Source organism: Thermoascus crustaceus (genome assembly GCF_041956765.1).
Source record: "Thermoascus crustaceus strain CBS 181.67 unplaced genomic scaffold VTN00scaffold_1, whole genome shotgun sequence".
In the NCBI taxonomy this organism is placed as follows: Eukaryota; Fungi; Ascomycota; class Eurotiomycetes; order Eurotiales; family Thermoascaceae; genus Thermoascus; species Thermoascus crustaceus.
Genome location: NW_027192527.1, coordinates 178,677 through 196,304, shown reverse-complemented (window position 1 = coordinate 196,304; position 17,628 = coordinate 178,677). Strand labels below are relative to the sequence as shown.

Below are 17,628 nucleotides of genomic sequence, written 5' to 3'. Positions count from 1 at the left end.
TCTATAGTCATGATTCACCGGATAGGTATTTCCGGGCAGAACTCAGCATGTATATAAGACGCTCTTTAACCATGGGGATTAGGACCCCGTGGTCAACTCAATAGCAATCCTGATAGGTAACATTGCTAGTAACGGCCTATTTATTCATCTCTTTCTCTTGCTTTCTGTCCTCAAGATAAACCCAACGAGCCTCCGCCTAAGAAGTCTTAGGTCCGCCGTTACAGTATGACTAGCTACTGTAGTAATACATTATTTTTACTATAACTGAGCGCCGTCACAGGTATCCAGACTTATGGATGGTTCAGCATGTCAGGCCACTTTTTGGACTTAAGTAGCTTCACCACTTCTTCATTCAGTCGAGAGTGCGACCACTGTCATCCTTCAACTTCAGATCTGCACCATGCTCAAGCAGCAATTCGACCACTGCTGCATCTCCACTCTCTGCCGCCCATGATAGTGGTGTCTGACCAAAGTTATTCTTAGACTCCAGATCTGCACCATGCTCAAGCAGCAATTTGACCACTGCTGCATGTCCATTCTTTGCTGCCCATAATAGTGGTGTCGAACCACGGTTATCCTTAGACTCCACATCTGCACCATGCTCAAGCAGCAATTTGACCACTGCTGCATCTCCATTCTCTGCTGCCCATGAAAGAGGTGTTCGATCCTTTGCATCTTGAGACTCTAGGTTAGCTCCTTTACTAAGCAGAAGCTCGACTACTGCATAGTAACTGTTCATTGCGGCCGAAGAGAGCGGAGTCTGACCATTGAGGTCCTTTGCCTCAAGGCTCGCTTGCTTTTCTGTCAGGAGCAATAAAATTTCCTCATGTCCGTTACTAGTAGCCAGCCACAGGGGTGTGCACTGAGACTTTGATGGCATGTCCACTTTCGCTCCCTTTGCACTGGAAAGTAATCGTGCAGTCTCTATGTGTCCTCTGCTAGCTGCGTGATGCAAAGCAGTCTGTCCCTCTTTGTCTAGAGTGTTGGGATCGCAGATATCCAGCAGTATCTTGGCCATGTTATCATATCCAAGTTTAGATGCAACATGGAGCGCAGGGAGGCTTTCATCGACCAGTGGAAGATTGCAGACTTTCTGCAAGTCTTTTTTTGAATTCATTGCAAGTGACAGAAGAGGTTCATGTTGCTCTTTCACTGCCCAACTGAAGAGCCCGTGTAGACGAGAGCGCGATGAACGGCCATCAGGCACCCAAGGGTGAAAATTCCAAGATTCATTGAAAAACAGTGCAAGCTGTTCGAATTTCTCCCAGACTGTTGATCTTCGAGTTATCCGTTTTGTTTGCGGAACCCAGTTTGTAGTTGCGTAATCAAGGAATTTATATTGTGACCCATTTGGAGCTGAGACTGAGCGTATCTTAGGGAACTGTCGAGAAGTCGAATACTTCTTTCCCCCTATTCGGCTATTCGGAAGAAAACGGGAGAAAAGCTTGCCAAGCGGTGATGCGAGAGATTCACGTGCCAGAGAAATTGGCTTTGGAGTGTCGATTGCCATCGTTTCCTTGCGCTCTAGTTGAAGACCGAAGTTCGAGAAAGAGAGGTAAGTAACACAGAACTCTCCACACTCAAGGTCACCTTCTTTTGCACTAATAGGATAGCCGGGAAAGAATGTTTCTCTTTCCTTCTCAAGATATTGTTTCACAGAGAAATGTGCAAAGCGAACGCAATTGTCAGTGGAATCTGCGGCTACAAGATTAGCACAGCAGCCGATAATAAAATCTGTCTGAGGTATTTTTCCAGAGTCCCATTCACTGTCTTGCAGGTCAAACGCGACAGCTTCCTTCAGTTCCTCAACATGAAGTGGTCTGGTTGCAAAGCTAACCCACTTGAGTACTTTTAGAGCACGACTGTCCTGGAGGTTTATTCTCTCCACGCAACGGCGATACGTCCCTTCCAGATCTTTTGGTAATTCGCTTAAGGCAGATTGTATTTCTCTGTCGGTGAAGCATGTATCCCAGAGAATCTCCAACTGAAGATACACCCATAGAAACCTACGCCAGTCAGTGTATAACACAAAGGATGCAGCATCAAAGTAGGTACCATACATTCCTGATGACTCTGTCAGAAGCACCCGCTTTATCTCTTCTAACAGTCGGTCATCATTGGTAAGCTTTCTGATTATCATTTTATCAGCGATACTGGTTTTGATGTAAAGCTCGATGTCTCGCATAACGTTGAATGATGTAGAGATCTGGTGAATTCCAGACATGAACGTAGCTATGTCCACGTAACCTGGAATTTGTTCCCTGCTTAGCAACAAAATTCGCGATCCTTGCGGTATACTGTCGCCACAGAATAGTGACTTGATGAGCTTTAGAAGTGCTATTCCATGTTTCTGGTCTAGAATGTCAAGTCCATCAAGGATGTAAATCGTATCAGGCACGTAACGGAAAAGGCGGATAAAAATATCTTTCACGTCTTCAAAGTCAGGCTCTGTCCGATTATGCCCGAAGAACTTCCTAATATCTTGTATAACGTCTTCCGGAAGAGGTCTGGATGTCAGTCTCAAGAAGTCGCATAGTTGTCTGATGAAACTGGAGAGAATATATGACGCTTGCAATGCAGCATGCTGCTCATTCTCACAGTAGAAAAAGACTACAGGACTGCGGAGCTCAGGATAGCGATATTTTGCAGCATCTACCACTGCCGTTCTGTTTGCTTGTTAGATAATCGTCTAAGAAGACAGAATTCAATGACTAACGCTATCATTGTTTCCCTGTGCCAACTAGCCAGAAGTTTGCCGTCAGCACCAACCTTTCAGTGTTCGCAAAGGTAGGTAGGTACTTACTCCGCCCGGAGCACCACAAACTGGAGAAATTATTCTCAGTAAACCACGCCTTGAAATCAGGGTGGTCCAGGAACCACTGTGTAGTACCCTTGAGCCGTTTGCAAGAAAGCCTTCGATGGGCTTTTTCATGATCATAACTTGAAAGCCGTTCAAATAGCTTTTCATCGTCTTGACCATCTGTACTCCATCGTTAATTCGCTTTCTTAATGACTACCAATCCACGGGATCACTCACAGCTCTGCTGAACTGTCCAATGTGTAGACGATTGCACACCCGGCTGGAGCTTGTTGCCATAAAAATCAACTGACAAAAATTGCTTATTAGACACACCAATACTTGTCGCAGTATTTGCACAGCAACTTACGGTCAGTAACTGAGACAGCAACTGGTGTTTCCAAAATCTGGTTTGTGTGGATTACAGAGAGCAGCTCTTTAGCATAGGCAGCCGCTGTTGCAGCCGCGTATTCCTGCCAAATTTTGTTTTTATGCGAATCCGCATAGTCGCAGATCCCTCGAATCACTAGGCATGGAAAGTTGTCCATCAAGCCAGCCGCCTCCATTTCAAAACAGAGGATGCCAAGTTCCTGAGCCAACTTATCTCTGGTGCGGCCATGCTTCATCACTTGGTTGCCAGACGCGATGAGACCATAGTGAATAGCAGGACTATGTCCACTTCGACCAGATCGTATCACTATTCTCCTTTGGTCACAATCATCACAAGTACTTTTCGACTCATCATGGTCATATGCATGATCAAAAAGCCTATCCTGCTCCTGACCACAATATGTGAACCTATCCCGCATATTGGGGTACCTAGCCACCATTTCAGAAAGGAACTTGAGGATCTGAGTTTTTTTCCAGCATATGGTCTGCTTCTAATTTGGCAACTGCTGTCAACAGCACTTGAGGTAGTTTATTTAACACACCAGTGCGTTTAAAACAGCCATCTCTCACCGTCTTGCCAAAATCATACTGTACCACACCCCCAAAATCCCTTGTTGGACTGCTAACCACAACATCACCCAGTCGAATATCAGCTTCTTTGCTAGGCACCCCTCCTCCGATACCAACCATTAGGCCAAACCGTATTGACTTAAAGGTGGACAGCATTTGAGTGGCCACTGTCGCGGCTGAAGTCGTACCGTAGACACCTGACGGAAGACAAGCAATAACAACATTATGCGCACATATCCTACCCAAGGTATAGGTATTATGATCATTCGAGCTAGTTGGTAAATCGGGGTGTGTCTCATCCAGCAGAGCCTTGGCGGCAGCCATCTCCAAGGGGAGGGCGCAGATCCATCCGACCGTATAATCCTGACGGCGAAATGTCCTCGTTGCAGTAGCCATTCGTGACTACCTCGCAAACTATCATAATTTTCCCCATCATTGGAGACGATGAGGTATGGTAATAATAAGTCCGACTCGGCTTCGAGACGCAGAATTCGAAAGGAGGTTGCATGTTTTAGAAACTGTGATTTGGACCAACTCAGCCTCGTCGATCATGCCAAAGGCGCCCCGCGCTAAGCAACCACGTCAAGCCGCGTGATGAAAAGGACCAATGGAATTTGGCAGAAGTGCGATGTCGCAGTCCACAACGTGGTGTCGAGACTTGGAGAGTCTCGCCAGTATTTTATATCGTCCTCAATGATTCCCGATTTTCTGTCAAACATATGCCTGCCTATAGATTAGGTTCATCTCTGCAGGCAGCGGTTTTTCATTGAAAACAATGACGCGAGTAGACTTTGAAAGTTGCACTTTGCAACTGCAATTCTATGGTAGAAGATTTTGGTTGCCTGACCTCAGCATTTGTCGGAACGGCCCGGTGTGCGGAGTACAGTCTTTAAAGAATCCAACTTCATTATTGATTTCGCTTGATTTTGGACGATGATGGCAGGAACTTGGCTGTCTTGTTAGCTCTACCTTCCATATCATCTCCCTGGTCAGGTGCCCCTTTGGCCGGCTGATCCGATCGTCTCCTCTAGGCATCTAGCTCCCCGCATTGCCCAAGGAAACACAAAACTTGCGTGAACAGAGCGGCTCTTTGCATTTTAGCAGAGGTACTCTGTCCAGATCCTGGCATCCAGTGATAAAGGAGGCCCCCTATCTCTCGCATCTTCAGCACAACTCCAACTGGGCATCCATGCACTACCCAGCACCCCACAGACCCTGATAAGGATTTTCTGTGGTGCCCAACAAGCCTATCTTTGTCATGTTGTATAGCGGTGATCCTCGAATTGGCGCATTGCGGGATCCCGATAACAAGTTGCGTGGTCTTGGCACCGCTCGTATCGTGCGTATCTGGCAAAGCTGGAAATGCATCCCATGGTTTCTGGATATTGTCATTTCCGCAGTAAAGGCCAAGTGACCGCTGATCTTTTTCCTGTTTTCCTTTTTCCCTGTGACTGTAATACGGACTTTCGGGCTTCTGAATGGTCTGATTGCCGTGGCCTCCGCAGTTGACTTTTGCTCTCGTGCGTCCTGTCGGAGTGGAGGCCTGAAGGCGATTAGGTATGTGAGGAAAGATAACAAGAGCCCGCTCTCCGTACCCTTGCAATACCCCTTTATATTGCATCGATACATCATTCTTTCGGGATCGCCTGATATATCCATATTCGGAAGGTCTTAACCCCTAATTCCATGAGATAAATAGTCAGTTAGTTAGGTAGATTCAAATAATCAGAGCTTTCATCATCATACCTTCCGATTACTAGGTTCGCGCAGTCTGACACTTGGTTATATACTGGCAGGTCAACAGGCTAACCTACTATTGAGTATACGTACTCAGTAGGCGCTCTACTTCACCTTAGTCGCGTTGTCTATCAGTGAGATCATTTTTCTTGTACGATTGACCTACGAAGTCCAAGCCTCCCTACCTTAGACCAAGCCACCGTTGCGACTCGGGACCGAAGGAGTGCGTAACACCACCCTACCATAACTGTTCCACTTTAGTGGATGTTACAACAACCATTCTAGTACAACTGCTCTAGGTACAACCGCTCTAGCACATGCAGACCAGCTGGTGGGACGGAGCTTGCCAGCAGTAGGTTGAACAATACCATAACCTCTTACCTGCCTTTACTGTTTTCAATTACAACATCAAAGGAAAATGGAAATTAAACTTATGTTATTTCTGTATGGACAAGGCCCCTTACTATTCAATCTTATGGGAGAAGGAGGCGGAACTCTATGAGATGATGATGATATTATTATTATGAGCTTGCTTGCTTGTTGAAAGAGGATTCTAACTGTTTACACGAATGTGGAATAACATAGACACGCGAGAGGCTAGGCCTAATTGGGTAGGAGGGCATATCTTCCACAAATCTGTATATGATTAAAGCATGAAAAGAATATAGGTCTTGTAACATGTTTGAAAAAGTCCCTCTGTAAATCTAACTAATTACAAGTATATTCTTCATGTAACGGCGGACCTAAGACTTCTTAGGCGGAGGCTCGTTGGGTTTATCTTGAGGACAGAAAGCAAGAGAAAGAGATAGATGAATAGGCCGTTACTAGCAATGTTGCTATCAAGATTGCTATTTGAGTTGACCACGGGGTCCCCATCCCCATGGTTAAGGAGCGTCTTATATACATGCCGATTTCTGCCCGGAAATACCTGCCCGCTGGATCATGACTATGGATGGATCAAAGGTCAGGTTGGATCAAGAACCTAGATGGATCATTTCTGCTGATTTGATCCATCATCACGTGATAGGTCCTCCCCCTCATATGCCCTGTTGGTGATCCTTAGGCTGTGCCATAACAGTTACCTACTGGCAGGTCAACAGGCTAACCTACTGTTGAGTATATGTATTCAATAGGCGCTCTACTTCATCTTACTCGCGTTGTCTATCAGTCAGAGATTGTTACTCTTGTGTTTGACCTACGAAGTCCAAGCCTCCCTACCTTAGACCAAGCCACCGTTGCGACTCGGGATCGAAGGAGTGCGTAACACAAAACTCCTCGGGGGCCGTCGAGGACGGTATAACGACGGCTCTTTGTGCATAGGCCCATTGTAAATGATTTGGCAGTCCGAATTGATCAACATAGTTGTAGAAAGGAATCCAGATTGCAAAAGCAACCCTCTAACTTACGGTATACCAGGTAGGAGTAGTTCAGTGAGCGTAACAGGGCATCTTGGCTAAGCCCGAAACGGCAGCAAGCTTGGACCTCGGGTCCGGGTTCCACCGATCCGCACCCGGCTCCACCCGTGCTTTTGCTCTGTTGGTCGATCTGGTCCGGGGGTGCGGCTGGAAAAAGAAAACAGAGAGAACAAACAACGTGTCTTGTTTGTACCATACTCGGAATTCTTCTTGTCAACTGAGTGATCGTTTCGATCAAAGCAGGTCCTTCGATTGCGAGGTGTCGGATTGATTGATTAATTGATCGATCGATCGGGTGAGCAATCGAGTGATAAGATTTACCGCCGACAAGATGCCGTCGATCTTCAGCCGGAAGCGCGACCTGCTGTATTTCCTGTTCTTTGTGATCCATGTGCCAACGATTCTCTGTACGTATTCTCTGCATTGCGATTATTCCTTTGCGTCTTGACTGCTCTGTCTTGACAAAACTCGATGGTCGTCTACAATGTTCCATGGGCGAGATGCACGTAGCCAGTCCGTGCTCGGGAGTTTTGCCTTTTGAACCCGGATGTTGTTCGGACCTACGAAAATGAATAACAATATCAACTTGCAACGAGCTAACCTTTCTGCGTTCGGATTTCCAATGTGTGTAGTGGCCGACATCTCCCCCCTGTACCCCGATTCCATCAGGCCGGCCTTCCTGGACCGCATCCAGCAGTTCTACATCAACACCTACCATGACAAGTTCTTCGAGGAGGCCGCACCCGCCTGGTTCACGGTGTTTATCATCATGGAGGCGCTGTACCACGCCCCGGTCAGCATCTGGGCCATTGGTGCTCTGCTGAGAGGTATGTCGTCCGTCGTAGTGGCATCATGGGATTGATGATGGATAACAACGTCAAGATGACCCTCTCGTCCCGCTGAATCTGCTCGTCTGGTCCGTGCAGACGGTCGTTACGACCAGCGCCTGCCTGGCCGAGGTGTGGTCCTGGACCGACCGGACGCACGAGCAGAAGTCGAACCTCACCAAGCTCTACGCGCCGTATGCGCTGCTCGGTATGTCGCTTTTTGATATGTGACGTTCCAGGGCCCGTGCTTTTGCTGACCTGTCATCTGTATTGTAGCTGCTGTGATGGGGTTGGATATGTTCTTGAGACTGCGCGGTCGGTTGCTTCCAAAGACGAAACGCGAATAAGGAGAGCTGCGCCGACTAATCCGTCTGGGAGTTGACACATGGGATGAGCGGTAAATGATTGCAGGCAACATAAAGAACGGTCGCGCAGGATATACACGTAGATTGCTTGTTGACTCGTAAAGAAAATATCATGAGGCAATTAATGCGTGTACTCTGGAAGCTGCATGGATGTAATTGATGCATTGTCTAGCGCTGCGCCGTGGTGAAGCAAAGAACCAGGGCTTGGATCGTGAGGTCTCGACAGAAACGTCTCTCGGTGTACCTCGAGAATGGATATTGTATGTCCCGTCCCTTGCAAAGCTAGGAGACGGTCGCGAGTTGTCTGAAAAGCGTAGAAGGCCATCGATGTTGCATTGGTGCTCCGACGAAGTCGGCTGGCGGTGCAGATCCTGCTGAGCACATTGTTTCATTGTGACGCTTGACAGTCTGCTTCCCTGCTCGGTCTGATTGCTAGAGCGCCCCACATCTCACCTTACAAGGCGTGCAGACGACTGTCGATGCAGTCGTCATAGTGGTGGTAGAGCTCTCGCTATGGCAGCAGGGCTCAATTTCTCGCCAGGAGCATGGTGTCAGGACATCCCGGACAATGAGAACAATGGAAGCGTCCGCCCGAAAGCGCAGGTACGGACAATACATACTATAATAGGGAATCGGTGCGGGCTCGTGTTAACTTCGGGACTGGTACAGTCGAGCTCGAGCCTCGATCCTCCGGCACTTTCCACAGATTTGGTTCGTAGTCCCCCTGCTGTGCGACGCACTGTGCCGCCTCCTGCATGGGCTGTCGGAGGACACTGCCAATCGGAGAGTTCTTGGCTGTTGGTTGAGCGCATGGGGTCAGGGCTTTGTTTCCGATTGACTCGTGGCAGGGGGATTCATAGGAGTTCTGGATCTCCGGTCCATCGTGAGGTCTGGAGCAAGTTGGCTGGTTGAGACTTCCAGCTGCAGACAAGGTTCAATAGACGGTGGGATCCTGTTGTGCTTGCCGCAAGGACGGTGCGGTGGATCCCAATAGCTCTGCTGCTCCAACATCTCGCACGGTCGTCGATGTATGTATCTTCTTTGGCGGTGTCTGCTTTCGACGCGATGGATCTGCATCTCGGGGTAGCTTCATCGTCTGTTCTTTGTCTGCCAAACAACGTTTCCTCGACCGACAAGGGGAGAGCTGGTCAAAGGTCCTTTGGGTTCCTGGTCTGAACGGTGGTCCTTGCTTCGTACCTGGTCTATCCACATCCCCACTTTCCGGGAGCTTCTCAGTCGGCCCGAATCCCTGGAGGCTTGGACCGTGACGACAGCTGGGAGGCTCAACCTGCTCAGGCCACCGTCATCCTTCTCATCCGAGAAGCAGAAATTGCGAGTAACATCAGGTTGAGCTCTAGCTCCGCGAAATGAACTGTCGTCGTTTCAACCGCCCGAGCTAGGCCTGAAACACGCGTTGCCAACGTGTCGTCCTAAACCTTCGCATGGTGCAGGCTGCAGAGGCCATTGAAGCAGTTGGAAGCACACTAGGGACGATGCTCCCACGTAGGAAGAAGCCATAAACACAATAATCTTCCGTCTGCCAACGTCCGTCTGTCCCTGAGCAGCGGGTAGGATCTTACTCGCGATCGGACACAGCAGGACAACAGGTTCTAGCCCTCCGAGCTCCCCTGGAGGGGCATCTTGATGTGTTTCCTCCAAGGTCCCCAGAGCCGTTGGTCGGTGAGTGGCTTATCGTGGGCGGCGATAGCATGGCTGTAGGTCGGATCAGCACCTGCATATGACGCAGGCCGTGAAGGAGTCCCCTGCATGGTCGAAGGCACCCGCAGCACTTCTCGAAGATCATTCCAAGAGTTGGGTCGAGCATTTCTCATCCGCACGGTCTAGTCCCTGTGTTCTGGCCGACGTCGGCAGCAGTTCGCAGCACGCATGCTATCATGCAGCCGCCACGGTCCTCGACAGGAGGGGCTCACTGGCTGCACGCGAGGCTCTAGTTTAGCGCATGCGCAGGTCTATGTCATCGCAGACAGATGGAGGGTAAAGACTGTCACTGAGCGGTCTGATGCGGGAGACGACCGTTTGACCAGCGCGACTGGGCGGAGAACAGATGGGGCCCCGTTTTGGGTAGCTCTGGCCTTCGGGCGGCGGACCGAAGAACCAGCGGGTGAAGGTATCGACCCAAGGTTGAGTGTGTAGAGTCGATGGTGGACGTGTAGAAGAGAGAAGACAGGGACCTGACTGGATGTCAGATGGAAGCGTCTTTCCCCGTCTTCCAGAACGTGGGATCCTGGATACGGCAGATAAGATAACTCAGCGGTGAGAATATCAACCCCCCTCGATGCTCATGCCAGCATCACCATCACATCGTTTCACGTTGTCCTCCTAGCGTGGCTGCTGGGTCCGTCACTGACTCCATGCCTCCAAAATCCGTAGTCCAGTCGTGGTGGGGCTGATTGATACCCGACTCACCACCTCACAGCGCGACAAGCTGCCATCCCTCCCTGATGTCGTCCGTCGTGCTCTCGCTGCCTCAATCCGGTGGCCCGATTCGAGCGTCGCCCGTGTGAATTGTGCTCGCGCTAGACGTGTGCGGTCATCGTCCGTTGGACATGATGGACATGGGCGACAGAACATCCCGGGATGCTGCCCCGCCATCGGCCATCGACTCCGTCGCCTGCGAATGCCATCCTCTCCCAGAAGCAATAGCCACTGCACTCTCTCTCGGCTAGAGAATCCAGCAGATCTTCCCATCATGCACGGTGGAGGTGCTGATGTCCGTCACAATGTGCCATTGGCGCGGCGGGTTGGCCGTGTCGTCCTGCTCGACAGAGAGGACCGAAGACATCTGGCGGTGGTGGAGGCCCCTATATTAGAGGAACCAGACGACAGCGTCCGGAAACTTTTCTTTTTTTCTCCTTTTTCTGGCGGCAACTTCGCGAACCCAAAAAACCCTCAGTTCTCTCCTTTCCCACAGGCAAGCACAGCTGGTTATCCCCTCCCCCCTCTTTCGCCCCTCCGAGACACGGCTGAACCATGTCGCAAACCGTCACGATAACCAATACGGAGGCGTCTATCAGCTACGATATCAACCTACCCTATATCAGCGTCTCCAATGAGACGTCCGGGGGCACCAAATATCCCGAGTACTTGCCCACCTGGGACAAGATCTGGTTCGATCCTCTGCCCCCATTCGACTACGAAGACCCGGCTCTCCGGGTCAAGGACAAGGCCAAGCCCAACCTCCTCACGCCAGGCGTCAAGATCTCGCATATCCAGCCCCATCTGGGGAGCATTGTCGAGGGCGTGCAGCTGAGCCAGCTCTCGGATGTCGCCAAGGACGAGCTGGCCCTGCTGGTGGCCGAGCGGAAGGTCGTCGCCTTCCCCGACCAGGACCTGATCGATATGGGTCCGGGGCGCCAGCAGGAGTTCATGAAGCACTTCGGCAAGCCGAACTACCAGCCTGTTTCGGGCACAGTAAGAGGGTACCCCGGTTTCCACATCATCCACCGCGACGGCAACAAGGAGGAGATCAACCAGTTCCTCGAGCAGAAGACGACCACTACGCTCTGGCACCAGGATGTCAGCTACGAGATCCAGCCGCCGGGCTACGTGATGCTGGGTCTGCTGCAGGGTCCGGAAGTCGGTGGGGACACCGTCTTCGCGGCCACTGACGCTGCATACAAGTGTGTACCCGTAAAAACCATAGCATATACACCATATGCGGCACCCCATGATTCCAGACGATAACTGACGGACACAGGCGTCTTTCGCCCGCTTTCCGCTCCTTCCTCGACAACCTGAAGGTGGTGCACTCGTCGCAGAAGATGATCGCGCACGCCCGCATGCGCGGGGGCCTGGTCCGCAAGGACCCGGTCGACACGGTGCACCCGCTTGTTCGCGTGCACCCCGTGACGGGCGAGAAGTGCCTCTTCCTGAACGGCGAGTTCATCACCAAGATCCAGGGTCTGAAGGAGCCAGAGACCAGAGTCATACTAGATTTCCTGCTGCAACACATCATCACCGGCCACGACTTCCAGGCCCGCGTCAAGTGGGGACCCCGGACGATCGTGATGTTCGATAACCGCTCCACGTTGCGTAAGTAGACACGTGCATCCGATTCTTCCTTTATCTTGCATTTCATTGCATATCGTATCAGCCGTATTTCTGTCATTACGTGATCTCTGACTGGTTCCCCCGCAGACTCGGCTATCGTCGACTACATCGACGAAGAGCACGGCGCGAAGCCGCGGCACATTTTCCGCCTATGCGCGATGGCGGAGAAGCCGATACCCGTTTCGAAAGAGTAACGAATAGAATTTATGCCGCGACGTTTTTCTTTTTTTTAGGTTCTTTGGGGTCTTTCTTTTCGGGATTTTTATTGTCTTCAAGACGGGATTTATTACTTACGACTAGACTTAATTTCTTGTCTTATCATCTTAGACGGACGACAGTCCTACTATTACTCAGAGCTTCCCAGCAGCTAGCTAGGGGTACTTGTCTACTTTTACTCATCTCAGCATACCCACCCCACTCGTGTTTTGCTTTTTTGGAAGGACTTGATATAGGGCTCTCTGGTTGAATCTAAAAATCTAGCACGGATAAAATACAATACCGTACAATACAAGTTTTCAATTTTTCTGCTTCTTTTTCTTCTCTTCCCTTGGACAAATTGGTTTGGTTGAGGCTAGATCAGATCAGATTAGATTAGATTAGATCAGGCCAGCCAGCATCTCTCCGTACGTACGGAGACCACGTCATACCTATCTATCCCACAATATTGTATTCTCCGATCAGAAGAACGCTCCATTCGCCCTCTGAATAATATGCCTGTTATTATCTCCTTGCTGCTGCTGCCGCCCAGATTAATTCAGACCTTCCGCTGATCACCTATGTAGGTATATTTGATATAATCACATGCTGACAGGATTGGGCGTCAAGGGGATTGATTGATTGATTTCCAGAATTTGATAACTGGTATGAAAAGAATCTCGAAGAAAAGAGGGGGAGAGGGAGAGGGGTAGGCAGGCTACAGTATCTAACTAACTTAGCAGCTATGAAATTGTAACGGCGGGCCCAAGACTCCCAGGCTGAGGCTCGTTGGGTTTATCTTGAAGACAGAAGACAAGGGAAAGGATAAATGAGTAGGCCGTAGTTACTAGCAATGCTGCTATTCTGATTGCTAGATCATGACTATGGATCATAGAGGTGGATCGTAGACTTGGATTGTGAGGATGGATCGTAGACAATCCAGTATGGTTATGTGACTGGACCTCCCCCTCGCCAGCCTTATCGGTAATCTCTAGGCTATGCTGTAACAGAAAAGTTCAGCATCATGTAGATACTTCTTACCTAGGTAGTTTTTAGACAACATCTTCTTCTTCTTTTTCTTCAGAAAGAATACAGAATGTATCGATTTCCCCTTTAGAACCTCTACTCCCAAGCAGTATCCTTATTATTATTATTATTTTTATTATTCTACAATATCAGCGGGAATCGCACCTAGATTCCCCTCCTTTCGTTGCTTTGTTTGCCTGCCTAACCCGCGCGCATCCCGCTTCTTTGAACTGCTCCATAAAAGGCCATTCTAGTGGAGTTCCAGCACCTACGACCATAGGGTGTGGAAAACAGGGCTTCCCGTCCGCTCAGCCGTACTTAAGCCACACGCCGGGCGGTTAGTAGTTGGGTGGGTGACCACCAGCGAATCCCGTCTGTTGTAGGTTTTTTTGGGTCTTGCATCTTTTTTTAATTTTTTTTATTCGATATTTTCAGGAAAAATATAAGTCAAAAAAAAATTTAGATATATATATCCACCTGTATCCACCTGCAGCTCTCATGTCTACCTGAAGATCTACCTGAAGGATAAAAGTCAGAACAAGCCTCAACTTATGTTCTCTGCCAAGCCGAAACATCTACATAGCTAGCTGGAGGTATCTATCACGGAGCCTTCATATTCAAATACCGATCATTTATCGAGGCCACCTCCCTCTCTTTGGCCATGTCAGACTGGGAGGCGACGACTTTGCGGCCGGCGTTGCCCTTTGTCAGCTTCCAACAAGGCGCTACGTCAATACCCTGTTAAAAGACCTGAACATTCTTCAACACCATATTTTTGGCTGTCACCTGGCCCAGCTGTGCCAAACTGGCACTACTCAAGATCTCCAGGACCGTAACATCGAGGCCCAGCTTGATCCGAAACCAATTGCGCAGCTCGATCGCCAGCAGCGAATCGACTCCCATACTGGCGATGGATGCACTGTAGTCTATCTCGGATAGGTCACAGAGCATGAAGCCAAAGAGAGCCGCGCCGATTTCTCCGGCAAGAAATTCCGCCGCGCTGGGCATTTCAAGGAGGGCGGGAGTCATACTGACCTGGAGGAGAAATTGCTTGAGCACCTCGCCACTGACGGTGTCGGTCCCTGAGTCGTTACTCTCAGCTGAAACCAGGTTATGATACACGGCCATGCGGGCCTGACCCCATTGGCCCACTAGACCGGACCAAGAGCTGAAGAGCACGAAGTAGTCGGGTTTGTATTGGTACTTATCGAGGCGGTGGTGCAGGTTCCAGGTTCCTTGAACCTTTGGCATCACTGCTGTCTGCCAGTCACTGATCGTCATGTTCACAAGAGAGGCGTCCTGCGTGTTAACCAGCCTCATGATGTTCCAAAATGGCCTCTATTATACAAACAGGCACCCTACCTTGAGAACCATCGAACCTAGCATAATTCCAGCAACCTTAGTATCCAGGTTCTTAAACAATGCCTCAACATCTTCTGCAACCAGGTCGACTCGGCAACTCTGAGCTCGCAGCTCCCGAATAAACGCGTCATGATCGGATGTCTTCCCGGCCGACCAGGAAAAGAAGAACGGGATGTCGTGCCCCATGCATCACCATCCAGGAACTCACCGATCGACCGAGACCGCCTAGTCCTCCGATCCTCCGATGACAATGTGACAGCCATCAGACCGAAACATGGGCCGTCTGAGCTCTGGGGATCAGGGAATATCGTCCACAGCATTTGGCATGACCACTGCAACCTTGCCGATGTGGAAACAACCCCTAGACTCCATCCCTGGTCGTTCTCTGTGCCTGGCTCTTCGCGGCTCCCAAACACATCGCCAAATACACACAGTTATATCAAACACGCCTCCCCCACGCGGAGATCCTCCTGATCCGGCCCGTCGTGGGGGACATGGTCTGGACGCCGGCACTCGACTCAACTCCATCGTCTCCAGCCCGCTGTGGTTGCGATACGGCGATTTCTGGATTCTCTACCATCGCCACCACTAGTAACACCAGACTTCTCTGAGTCCGATAAGAAGAATAAGAAGGAGGAAAGGCACTATAACTACAACCTGCTCATCCACGCGTTCTCCAACGCAGGCAGCCACGCCGCCGTCCAGCTAGCAGAGGCATTTCTCAATTTCCAAAATGAAAACCGCCCTCTACCAATAACGTGCCTGGCCCTAGACAGCTTCCCGGTCCTGCCGTCGGCCACGCTCTCTGCGAACGCGATGATCCTGTCCCAGAGGATCACTCGTTCTCAAAGCCCTAGGCGCAGCGCTGATCTATCTCGTCATCGGAGTAGTCGCTGTCCTTGATGCGTTTAGTATCACTGAAAATGTCATCTCTAAGACGCGTCGCGAGCTCAACAATATTACAAATGCGTTTCTCCAGCCGTGGATCCCTCGGGTGTACCTCTACTCCAAGGCCGACGTGATGGTGCCATGGCGGGATGTCCTGGCACATACCGATCTGGCAAAGCAGAAACTGCAGCTGCTGCTTGCATCTCAGTCTCAGACTGCTTCCCCTCAAAAGTCGAAAAGCTTTGATCTGGATGATCTCATCCGCACCGTCCAGTTCAACGGCGGCAGCCATGCGGGGCACATTACGGTGGCGGAGGAGAGAAATTGGAAGGAGATGGAGTGGAGATGTCTCAGTTGGTGATGAATCATACCTACCTAGGTACCTAGGTAGATAGATGCACTACATGAGGTCCCGATCGGATTACTTTCGTGCGCTTTCTTTCCTTCAGCCGTGCTCTACATGTCTACAGAGGTAACAGAGAGCGAGTGAGCATTGAGTGAATGAAGGAATTGTTTTAAGAGATAAGAAGCATAAGAAGCTCAGAACCTCATCATCAACAGACAGACTACTTTAGATTTGACCTAGAAAAAGAAAAAAAACGCCTATATCAAAGAATACAAGAGTAATTAATAAGAGATGCAAATCTCAATCTCATCTAATAGCATATCCAAGCCCAAATTATACAGCTAAATTTCCTTTCCTTTTCTTTCTTTGATGGCTCCTGAACACTGAACACTCCAGAACAGAAGCTCAGTTCAGGCTGATCCTTTGACTATATACCACAAATTTTTCGGCCCTCCCGAGTTCCTTTTAAATAACCTCATTATAAAATAAAGAAGCTGGAAGTCGATATATGGCTTTGATTTGATGGGGACCTTTCCAGGATACCGGGATTCGGGCATGTTTATATATTTAAAAAACTGTAGTGGACAGATGCAGATGCAGAAGGTAGTATTCTATTCTGATTGGTTGGTCTGAGACCGCGTAATTCTACGGAGTGGGGTGAAAAGAGAGAGCGAACAGAGGGACTGCCTAGGTAACTATCCCAGGTCTCCTTGTCTCTAACACAAGTGAACCCGGACCAAAAAGCATAATCATTAGCATGGAACGGACGGGATGATCAGAAGAAAATCCTCATAGCATCGACAGACTGGGCTCATTATAGTATTCTATATACCTACATAAAGCTACTACAATAAACCGCCTATCTCGTCTTCTCTAACTTAGGTACCTAAGATAAGGTCGTATCGTATCGCATCGCATCATGTCACATCTACGCCAGCCCCAACTCCCTGTAGAACGCATCGGTCTTGGGCTCGCGGCCCAGGAATTCGGTGAGCGTCTTCATCTCGTCCTGGCTGCCGCCGCGCTCGAGCACGGTGTGGCGGTAACGGCGGCCCTCAGCCTTGTTCATCGGGTCGTCGTGGAAGGCCGTGTAGAACATGTCGGCCGAGTAGACTTGGGAGCTGTTGTTATTCGTTAGACGGGTTGATATACTTCTTTTTTCTGAAGGGAACTCACCTCAGATAACCGTAGTAACCGGCGTCATAGCCACCGATGAGATGGCCAAATGTGGCCTCGCCGTGGCCCCACTCGTTGCCCTGGCCGAGGACCTCGGGGCCGTCGAGCTGCGCGATCTCCTTGCGGAGGGTGTTGTACGTGGCGGAAATGTTCATGTTCTCGATCTCCTCGTGGCTCTTTGGCTCGTGGACCGTCATGTCGAAGATGCCAAAGTGCAGCTGGCGCAGGTTGAACAGGGCGTCGTTGACGTGCTTGGTGCGGATCAGGTTCTCGATGAGCTCGTCGGGGATCTGCTCCGGGGGACGGGGCTTGCCGCCCGCGCTCTCCTCCCACGACTTGAGGTACTCGGGCGACAGAGTCGAGTAGTGCCTGCTGAGGGACTTGAGCTGGGAAGGGGTCCAGCACCAGTTCTCGAGCATCTGGCTGGGCGCCTCGACGAAGTCGCGGACCGTGTTGGTCCCGT

At 50.1% G+C, this 17,628-nt stretch overlaps 7 protein-coding genes across 7 annotated transcripts; 3 read left to right on the top strand and 4 right to left on the bottom strand.

Moving 5' to 3' along the window:
* Positions 1 to 352: 352 nt before the first annotated feature.
* VTN00DRAFT_65 (uncharacterized protein) lies at positions 353 to 1,117 on the bottom strand (the record flags this gene model as incomplete). The annotated part of the gene is made up of 2 exons (XM_069433142.1): positions 353 to 675; positions 766 to 1,117. The coding sequence occupies 2 exons, from the start codon at positions 1,115 to 1,117 to the stop codon at positions 353 to 355; spliced, it is 675 nt and encodes a 224-aa protein (XP_069290773.1).
* A 1,912-nt stretch (positions 1,118 to 3,029) lies between these two features.
* Positions 3,030 to 3,423, bottom strand: VTN00DRAFT_64 (uncharacterized protein; the record flags this gene model as incomplete). Its single annotated transcript, XM_069433031.1, has 2 exons — positions 3,030 to 3,106; positions 3,168 to 3,423. 2 exons carry the CDS (start codon positions 3,421 to 3,423, stop codon positions 3,030 to 3,032), a joined length of 333 nt encoding a protein of 110 aa, XP_069290772.1.
* A 3,817-nt stretch (positions 3,424 to 7,240) lies between these two features.
* VTN00DRAFT_63 (uncharacterized protein) lies at positions 7,241 to 8,083 on the top strand (the record flags this gene model as incomplete). The annotated part of the gene is made up of 4 exons (XM_069432920.1): positions 7,241 to 7,316; positions 7,542 to 7,736; positions 7,792 to 7,944; positions 8,013 to 8,083. 4 exons carry the CDS (start codon positions 7,241 to 7,243, stop codon positions 8,081 to 8,083), a joined length of 495 nt encoding a protein of 164 aa, XP_069290771.1.
* Positions 8,084 to 11,092: 3,009 nt separating this feature from the next.
* VTN00DRAFT_62 (uncharacterized protein) lies at positions 11,093 to 12,366 on the top strand (the record flags this gene model as incomplete). The annotated part of the gene is made up of 3 exons (XM_069432809.1): positions 11,093 to 11,742; positions 11,820 to 12,154; positions 12,260 to 12,366. The coding sequence occupies 3 exons, from the start codon at positions 11,093 to 11,095 to the stop codon at positions 12,364 to 12,366; spliced, it is 1,092 nt and encodes a 363-aa protein (XP_069290770.1).
* Positions 12,367 to 14,134: 1,768 nt separating this feature from the next.
* On the bottom strand, positions 14,135 to 14,713 carry VTN00DRAFT_61 (uncharacterized protein; the record flags this gene model as incomplete). Its single annotated transcript, XM_069432698.1, has 1 exon — positions 14,135 to 14,713. One exon carries the CDS (start codon positions 14,711 to 14,713, stop codon positions 14,135 to 14,137), a length of 579 nt encoding a protein of 192 aa, XP_069290769.1.
* A 171-nt stretch (positions 14,714 to 14,884) lies between these two features.
* Positions 14,885 to 16,004, top strand: VTN00DRAFT_60 (uncharacterized protein; the record flags this gene model as incomplete). The annotated part of the gene is made up of 4 exons (XM_069432587.1): positions 14,885 to 15,064; positions 15,121 to 15,240; positions 15,293 to 15,513; positions 15,587 to 16,004. 4 exons carry the CDS (start codon positions 14,885 to 14,887, stop codon positions 16,002 to 16,004), a joined length of 939 nt encoding a protein of 312 aa, XP_069290768.1.
* Positions 16,005 to 16,917: 913 nt separating this feature from the next.
* Positions 16,918 to 17,584, bottom strand: VTN00DRAFT_59 (uncharacterized protein; the record flags this gene model as incomplete). Its single annotated transcript, XM_069432480.1, has 2 exons — positions 16,918 to 17,110; positions 17,166 to 17,584. 2 exons carry the CDS (start codon positions 17,582 to 17,584, stop codon positions 16,918 to 16,920), a joined length of 612 nt encoding a protein of 203 aa, XP_069290767.1.
* Between the last annotated feature and the right edge of the window lie 44 nt (positions 17,585 to 17,628).